At 28.4% G+C, this 9,995-nt stretch overlaps 1 protein-coding gene across 1 annotated transcript; it reads left to right on the top strand.

The window, feature by feature from the left end:
• The first annotated feature begins 1,181 nt into the window (after window positions 1–1,181).
• LOC113559770 (plexin-A2-like) lies at window positions 1,182–6,355 on the top strand. The gene is made up of 3 exons (XM_026965522.1): window positions 1,182–1,318; window positions 3,840–3,953; window positions 4,193–6,355. Exons 2-3 carry the CDS (start codon window positions 3,864–3,866, stop codon window positions 6,047–6,049), a joined length of 1,947 nt encoding a protein of 648 aa, XP_026821323.1. The 5' UTR covers window positions 1,182–1,318; window positions 3,840–3,863; the 3' UTR covers window positions 6,050–6,355.
• The last annotated feature ends 3,640 nt before the right edge of the window (window positions 6,356–9,995 follow it).

Raw genomic sequence — 9,995 nt, 5'->3', positions numbered from 1 at the left:
ATGGTCAAGTTACATGCTCAAAAGACTAAAAAAACAACATTTTCAGGAGAGAATAAAGTATTAATAGATATTATTTTCTTAAAAATGAACGAAGCGATGTTACTTAATAGTTTTTACTTTTAAAATGTTCAATAAAAATATGATTTACGAGAATAATTACGTTACTTGGGAAAAATATGAATTTATTATTTTTTTATGGTTATTAATTAAAATCATTATTTTGTCGGTGGTGATGTCACTTGAGCTCGGTTTTTCTAAAACAAATTAGTTATACTTATTAAATATTAGGCAGATAACTTGTCATACTACAAATTACATTGTTCTTTTTCTGTATTGAAGAAAGTAAACAATTATTTAAGACCATCATTAGCAAAATAAATGAAAAATTGTTTATCCATTTTATGTATTGAAAATAATATTTTGGAACAAATAGATTGGCAAAACATCATCATAAATTCGCTACAAAAAATTATAAGAACAAAAATGATTTAAAAAAAAATAGTTTAAATTCTCGAAGAGCTTAAACATACGTATATACAATCTATTAAATTTTATTTTTACGGTTTATATTTTATATTATTTTCTAAAATAAAATTTAATAATTTATTGTTTAATGTTAAATTTTATTAATTTATCATAGTGCTTTAAATTTAATATTTAGTATACTAGACATTTTTCAAAATAATTAATTGTTTTCTACATTTTACACATTAAAATCAATTTACATATCGATCTTGACAGCATTTATAGCATTACTTATAGCTGTATAAAATTCGGCTAAATGGAGTCGGTTCTTCGGTATTCGGTTTAGTGGGATTCGGTCTTAATGTTTTATTGAGCCACACCCAGCCTTTACAGCATATTTTTTGTAGCTTAAATAGTATTTATAAGTCTCCATAACAACTAAATAAAATATAAATTTTATTTTATGATTGATTTAATTATATTGTATGTAATTGATTATAATGGTAAATGGTATATACAATTATATAAATTCTAAATACTTCCTCCCAGCACCTATATTTTGTTCAAGGAATGATATGACAAAGTATCTTTTCTGTGTTAATTTAAACAGTATAATATAACAGTTTCTTTTTAATAATTGGTATTGTGGAAGGGGTGAGGGGGTTATGAGGTGAAAAAATATGCGTGCTCCTGTCGGTATTAAACCTTAATATGGCATTAAACTTAAACGCAGCGCAGTGATATATATGTTGCGGAGTGAAGTCAGTTGTTTTCAAAATTCTAGTCGTCGTCGCCATCATGTACTATTGACAGACCACCGACGCATCATCATCGTATATCTAATACAAATTGTGTAGGTATACCTAAATATTTTAGTAAATAGTAATATATTATTGATATACCTAAATATGATAGACTTAATGATACCTTTCCCTTATTCCTTTTTTGCTAATTTTAAAAAAGTCTGTCCTCTTTTCATATTTAATATTTTTATAATGTTTTTAAAAGCCACCTTTGCCGTGGTCTATAGATTTTTATATATTATGTTGTATTCAGAGTGTATCACGAAGTTCTAACAAATGAAATATTTTGTGTACCAATCAATCATTTAATATTTTTTTTATTTACAATTAATAGACGCCTGTATTACATATTTACATGTAATGTACCTAAATTTTTTTATTTTTATTTTTTTCTAGATACAGAAAATATACAATTTTAAATTTAATTTATATTATTTTGAAAAGATTTAAAATATAGCCAATTTAAAAACATATTGAAAAAATAATTTTAACATTTACAGTGTTTAATTTGAGTAATCCGTTGGCGACTCATGAAGTTTAAATATTCGTTTAACTTTCTTCTACCGTGAAATGTATCAAAACCAAAAGTAAAAACCAGTATATAGTTAAAACAAAATGTGTATCTGGAGTTAACAATAACTTAATATTTTAAGTTTTTATTTTTTTGATTGTTAGTATATTACATACATTTTGAGTTTCCTATTATGAATATTTATTACCGACTAGTAGTTAAGGAGCTATAAGTATTCACAGCATTGGTGAACGAAGTAGTTGAACAACCTTTTGTGGGGTATTTTTGCATCACTCTACTGCATTCACCTAAACCTTAAATACTATTATAACAAAAAACCACTTGTCTGAATTTCGATTATTATGTGGTATCTATATACATAGAAAAATATTTTGCATTAGTATATGAAAAGTAAATAATATGTGTATGGTATTCAAAAAGGTAAAAACTTAAAATAAATGTAAAGATAAAAAATATTTCAATTTTTTTTTTTAAATGTCCTTTTATGTTGACTGGAAATTATGAAAAAAAAAATATTTTCTAACCAAACGTTAATAAATTGAAATGATGAGTGTTGTTTGATATAAGAGTCATTCTGTATACCGTGTGTTCAATTTTAAAGGTAACAGGAAATATTTTGAACGCATGACCTTTAATTTAATTCGGGTTTTTTTTAACATGGTATAGGACGTATAAATACATATGTTTTTGATAAATTCTAATTTTTAACTTTTTTTTATCTGCACATGCGCAGTAAAATAAAAATTTCTTAAATAGGAACCACCATTTTTGACACTGGATTTAGATTGCTCTATTTTTTTTTGAGCAACTTTGATCTTTATAGTTTTTTGATATCTTAAAAATTGATATTTTTAATACAGTCGAAAGTTTTAAATTAGGTAATTTGTATTTATCGTATTTTCAACACTCTATATTAATCACACATTTGTAGGTATAATTTATCGATAAATTCCATTGATATTTTTTTATAAATTTGATGTAATAATAAATACACCTTGTAGTTTTAATCAAAATAAATTATTATAATAATACCTATAATTAAAAATCACCTAATTTAAAACTTTCGACTGTCTTAAAAATGTCAATTTCAAATTATTAACTGGTTACATACATGGGATATACTATCAATAGGGTTGTTGTAGCCATATGCTGTGTGGTGAAACGGGATTGTGAGTGTAGGAATAGACCAGGAACTGAAGTGGGGATATGAAATTTAAGAAGATGTAGCAAATCTGAGCAGACAATAGTACCTTTTACAACTTTTGAAAGGAAGGATATGCCAATTAACTCTTGTCTAGAATCGAGAGATATTAAATTAAGACTGGCTTTAAATGAAGTTAAAGTAGGAATGGGTAAATTGGGATCAAGGTCTGCAAGACGTCTCTTATGGCCAATAATCCGCAAGAAACGTCTTTGCACACGCACAAGTGATTCGAGATGACCAATTTGTGAGACGTTATATTTTTATATTATATTTTAATACTGACAATAATTAAAATTCCTTAGTACGAAAAATCTTTTTGATAATAAAGTAATAAAAGGAATATAGTATTTTTATACATATTATGTGTGTATTGAATCTTAACTTACACAAATAGACTTTCAAAGTTTAAATTTGAAATATAAAATTGTGCTAAAAACATATGCTAAAAAACCATATAAAAAAAGCTGAAATAAAACAATATGTATAATATAGAAATATAATTCTGAATCGAAATTCAGATAATTAGTTTTTAGTTATAATAAGTATTTACAGTATTGGTGAGCGGAGTAGTTGATTAACATTTTGCAGGGTGTTATCGCACTACTCTACTTGGTTCACCAAAACTTTAAATACTTATAACTAAAAACTAATTGTCTGAATGTCGATTTGTATGTAGTATTTATATACTTCAAAAATGTTTTTAAAAAAAGCTGAAATGAAACAATATTTATTATATAAATATAGAAATAAAATAAAATGAGATTCTTCGGTATTCAATATTTTTCTAGTTATAATTTACTTATTTAAAGATTATAAGATAATTATTTATTTTCAGGAGAACGTACAAAATTTCACTACCATGTTTACCTCCGGACATTACATAACTGCGGACCAACACAATTATTGGAATCATTTCTCTATTAAACAACTCTTATTCGTAATTGTATTGGTAGGTTAAGTTTGATAATTTAAATTATAATGTATAATTATATTTAAATATTCTATATACATATAAGGATATTTTATAAATAATTTAAATTATTTATAAATTTATTGCTTATTAATATTTCAAATTAGAAACAAGGGATGTAAATATATTAAAATTATTCTATATTCTTAAAACTTATATTATTTATGTTACATGTGGTGAAGATGTAATATAATATATTATATATATATATTTTACAGTTGACATCAAATGTTGAAATTAATACGCACAAATTAAATTTGACAGAAAGTGGACCAAATCAAGAAATAAACTGCACGATTTATAGGTCATGCACACAATGTACTGATGAATCTATTTGTAGTTGGGTGTTCGAAAAGCAAATTTGTCTCTATTCAAATCAGAGTCTCTCAGAGAATTACACAATGGTTACAAAACAATACTGCCCGAAATATATCATTAACTTAAAAATTATAGATGAGCATTATTGGATACAAATTAAGTTCTCGAATACAGTGGTAAAACTTTTAGATAATATATTTAATGATGATGCGGTTTTTAGATGTGCTATAGATAATGTAATTTATAACGCTTCATACAATAATGGATTAGTTTCTTGTAAATGGGTAAAAGAAAGTATCATTTCTCTCGAGACACGAAGATCGATTGACATCAATCCATTGCATATTTTATATTTTTCAATAATTTTTGACAACGATTCAACATTAAAATTCGACGACCCTCGAGATCATTACATCAATTATCTGCACAGTTTGAACTGTCCCGAAGAAAAATGTTCGGTCTTTTATTGGGAAAGCAATTTGAGAAAATATTACTGTAAATGGTGTTTGAAAACAAACGGTTGTCGGTTAACAGCTGAATCGCGGTGTAGTTGCGACGTACGTCACGTGTATACCAACGAGAAATTATTGAACGACGACCCTGCGCTGACCACGATCGAAGTGAAAAGTCCCGACCTGGCGATTGAATCTTTCAAACCAGACGTATTGCCTATCACACGTAAGTTGTCGACGGTCGTGAGCATATCCGTCAATAATCACAGGATTTTCGACGACGGCCGGTCGACAACTGAAGTGACCGTGGCCGGCCAGAGTTGTGACAATCCCACTGCGATCGACGATCAGACGATCAATTGCATCGTCAGTGAGCGAAATGATAAGACGTTGGCGATCGAGGGTCCGGTGCAGATAAAATACTCGTGGACGACGTCGACGCGCAAGGTGATATTGAGATCATCAAAAAAATTCAAGTTCGTCGTGCCGAGCGTGACGGCCGTCAACCCTACGTGTGTTCCAGCTACCGGCGGCACCCGCATAGAACTGACCGGTCAATATCTGAACGCCACGACTGATGTCCAAGTGTTATTAAAAAACAATGGGACCAAAGCGACGTGCGAAATTTTCGAGCTCTCGCGTGACCGAATAGGCTGTGTGACAGCCGCCAACAGCAAATCACTCGAGCCTGGACCGTTGATGATCGTGTTCGACAACATGATAGGCGTATACACCAAAGAAAATTTCTCGTACGTCGCCGATCCGACCGTTCTGGACGGTCAGGTGTTCGCAGGAATCGCATCGGGCGACGTACCGCTGATCGTTCGGGGTAGTTTCGACTGCACGAAAAACCAACAGGTGTACGTCGACTACAACGGAGAAAGGCACTTCGGCCACTGTGCGGTACGTAACAGCTGCAACGACTCGGCGATGATGTACTGTTGGCCACCAAAGTTCGGTAGCCCTGCGCAGATGACGAGATTGCCGCTCGGCTTTCGTATCGAGTTGGCTGATAAAGTGGTGTTTGTACCACAACAGACGCACTACAGTTACCTGCTGTACCCCGACCCAATTTACACAGACTTTGAAGTCTACAACGTCGACACCATCCGCGTAAACGGCGTGTTTCCGGACCCGCTGCAACGCCGCCAATTGAACGGAAACTATTTGCTCGAGGTCGTATTACTTGGCGGACCGTTGGACGAAGACGAGGACATATTTTTCACTGTGACCGCCATCACCGATAATTATGCAGAGTGCCAGTATCTTCCCGATACGTCATTTGATGATATCCTGAAATCGTGATCGTACTAGCGGGCAAACAAGTGACACGGACCGTTGTGCACAGAAGACACTAACAGTATTATTACGCGATAGTTCCAGTGCCGTGTTAGGTTTAATGTCACCTGGACCACATATATTTTTCTGTCTCATATCCCCTTTATAATATCAATCATTAAAAAAAACTGGTATAATATCCTGGTTAAATGAATGCAGTAAATATACTTTGTCGCATCATCACTTATTGGACAAAATATAGGTGTTGGGCGCAGGTATTTAGCATTTATATAATTATGTACCATATATTAATATAATCAATTACATATACAATATAATTAAATAAACCATATAAAGTATAATTTATATTATGTTTATTTGTTATGAAAACCTATGCTAAAAAAATATGCTGTAAAGATCAACATGTTACATATAAATTGATTTTTATGTGTATACTGTAGATAATAATTGATCATTTCAAAAAATGTCCAATATATAAAATATTAAATTAAATTTAAAGCACTATGATAGATTAATACAATTTAACATAACATCAATAAATTATTAAATTTTATTCTATGAAATAATATAAAATATAATAAACTGTAGAAATAAATAATGGTATGTATACATATTTTTAAGCCTTTCAGGAATTCAAACTATTTTTTTTTAAATACATTTTTTTATAACGAATTTATGAACGATGTTTTTCCAATCCATTTCTTCCAGAATATTATTTTCAATACACAAAATGGATAATAATAACAACTTTTCATCTGCTAGTGATGATCTTCAATAATTTTTTACACTCTTTAATATAGAAAAAGAATAATGTAATTTGTAGTATGACAACATACTGTCTACTGTACAGTGTCCACTGACAACTTAGCTATAATATAGATTTAATTTTGTTATTTGTAAATTATTTTTAAAAATAAATAAATAATTCACCAAAACTGGAAAATTGAAAATGCGTGCTTTCGTCGTAGTTATATCAGTCGTTCTAGTATTTTCACGAATTTACAATAACGAATCATAACAATAATACTATAGTTTTATATAATTGATTGGTACATATATTTTGTAAGATGTTTTTAAGAGTCAGGAGAGGTTGTGTGGTAATGGATTTGTGGAAAAACATAACTGGCTATACCTATATTTAGTAAATAGTAATTTAACAGTATTTATAACGTTCAAAAAGAAAGTATTTGTTATATAGATAATAATTTTAAATTAGATCCAATAACTTTTCAAGCTTATTAGATATAATTTGTTATTATCATTTGATGTGTACTTTATTACAACACTGTGATAGCATTACAATAACTATTATTTGGCTATATGGTGACAGTATCTTTAAACAATTGTGAATCATGATTTTAGTTGTCTGTTACTCTTGCACTTATCGCGTAGATCTAGCTTAACAATTGATATTGAAATTGGCTATTAGGTCAATTATCTATGAATTGTGTGTATAATTATATTTTATCATTAAACATTCATTTTTTCAAAAAGAGTTGACTTTTTTCAAAATTTTTAGTTTCATGTTTTTCGATAACTATAAAATTTTTAATTTATTTCACCCTTATATTTAATAGTGGAATCACTATAAACTTTTGATTTTCAAATGGCAACATATATTTAAAATGTCATAAAATAGTAGAGATATTTTTTTTGTTAATTTTTACGTTAAAATTATTATTATTTATTTAATCGTTAACGAGGTTGTTAGGTGTTCGTCCTACAGGTATTATTATTTCTGTGAGGCGTTTCTACGTTGGTAACTATAGTTACAAATTTCATCACTGCGTCGATAGTTGATAACGAGTTTATTACATATGAAAATATGTACTTCTTACTATTATCTATTACTCATTATATTACACTTCAGACTTTGGAAGATCACATGACAACACAAATGAAACAGGGATGGCAGGAATGCTAATTCGGTTTAAAAATAAGTCTGTCAAATTTTTAAGCATGCCAAATTTTTTCAACAACATACCGATACGGTATCGGCGATACCACAGTAAAAAAAGTGATATTATTACTACTTTTAAAGATCGGGCGATACTTCTTTTTACCTACAATCCTATTTGCCTATTTGTATAAGTTTCACAACCAGCCTATACTATATTTTTAAGAAGTTTATATAAAATATTATTTACATTAGGATAATATTATGAGACGTCTTTTTTTTTAACTAGAATATTTTATAATTTATTATAATTTTTATTTATACATTTTATAAATTATGAAAACAATTTCAAATAGAAATATAGAATATTGTTACGTCCCGACTCGATCGATGCATACATCAACGCATGCATGAATATTTGGTGTATACATGAACGTTAAACTTGATACAGAAATACAATAATTGTAAAAATAAGGTGTTGCCGTGTCGGGTTAGCGGTGTTATGACCTGACTCCAAAAATACTGACAAACAAGACCTCAAGTGTTGTTACGACCAATCTCTGAATGTCTTGGATATCCCTAACCGTCTGGAGAAGTCTTGTCCTACTATCCCTTATATATACTCAATCGAGATAAGAGTAATGTTTATGGTGGACTCCGTTGACACAATGGGTCTCGCATTAAGATTAATATTCTTGTCTGTTCGTAGTTTGTATCGATATTCGTTGCTACCAGTTTAGACTATAACTGAGAAATGAGCGACGTGTGAAAATATCTAAATGTTCAAATTAAATAATACATATTGTTTTCAATATCCGCCTTGACCTTCGCATACTTGTATTATTAATATAATAACATTTTTTATATGTCATGAATGTAATTTTGATATTATACTGTTGTACGTGTTGATTATAATTTATTAATATATTATAATATAGAATTATTTTGAGCTAATACAAAAAACATATAGTATAAGTATATTTTATTATTAATCATTATGTCATATTTTATATCTTAATACAATACTGTTATTAATTTTTAATTTTCAACAATCAATACCGACAAATTATAGAATGATGTAAATAGATTTGTGATATAAATAGATTAAAAATACTCTAAATATTTTCATTTTCATTATTACATAATTGTTTTTAGAAAATATTAATTTACATAATATATGATACAAAAGAATCGATAGTTTTATCAATCAATATTGTTTAATTACAACAATCACATTAAATCAGTATTGTTGAAAATTAGTGTTACATGAATATTTAACATTCTTTTTTTAGTTTTTTTCAAATATTTTGTAAAGTACTGGGTTTTTACTTTTAATTTTCCTTTAATACTAACTATCAAAATAGGTTACGAAAAAACACACACACACAAATTTATAAAAATACATATAAAAAAATTAAATATTTGCTACCATGTTATATAAGAATTATATATGAATTATGTTTTTGGGAAATGTTTAGTATCTGTTTAGTATGTTTAGTATTATCTATCTATTTATATACGATTAACCATTTTTATAGGTGATACGCAGTAAGGGGAATCTATATTATAAAAGATCATCGTTAGCAAATGAAAAATTGTCTATTCAATTTATGTATTCAAAATAATATTTTTGAAGAAATCAATTGAGAAAACATAATTTATAATTCACTTCAAAAAAAGTTATAAGAAAAAAAAATGATTTAAAAAAAATAGTTTGAATTCCTGAAAAGCTTAAAAATATATGTAGATACTATTATTTATTTCTATTTTCTACGATTTATATTTTACATTATTTTCTAAAATAAAATTTAATAATTTGTTGTTTTTATGTTAAATTTTATTAATTTATCATAGTGCTTAAAATTTAATATTTAGTATATTAGATATTTTTCAAAGTGATTAATTGTTTTCTATAGTTTACACTTAAAAATCAATGTACATGTCAATCTTGACAGCATTATAGTATTACCTACAGCTGTATGAAATTCGGCCAAATGGAGTCTGCTCTTCAGTATTCGGTCTTATTGTGCCACACCAGTGTCGGTCTGGTTCTAA

Source organism: Rhopalosiphum maidis, chromosome 4 (genome assembly GCF_003676215.2).
Source record: "Rhopalosiphum maidis isolate BTI-1 chromosome 4, ASM367621v3, whole genome shotgun sequence".
NCBI classification, from domain to species: domain Eukaryota; kingdom Metazoa; phylum Arthropoda; class Insecta; order Hemiptera; family Aphididae; genus Rhopalosiphum; species Rhopalosiphum maidis.
The sequence above is the reverse complement of the archived record's forward strand: the minus strand, read 5'-3'. Positions and strand labels throughout refer to the sequence as shown.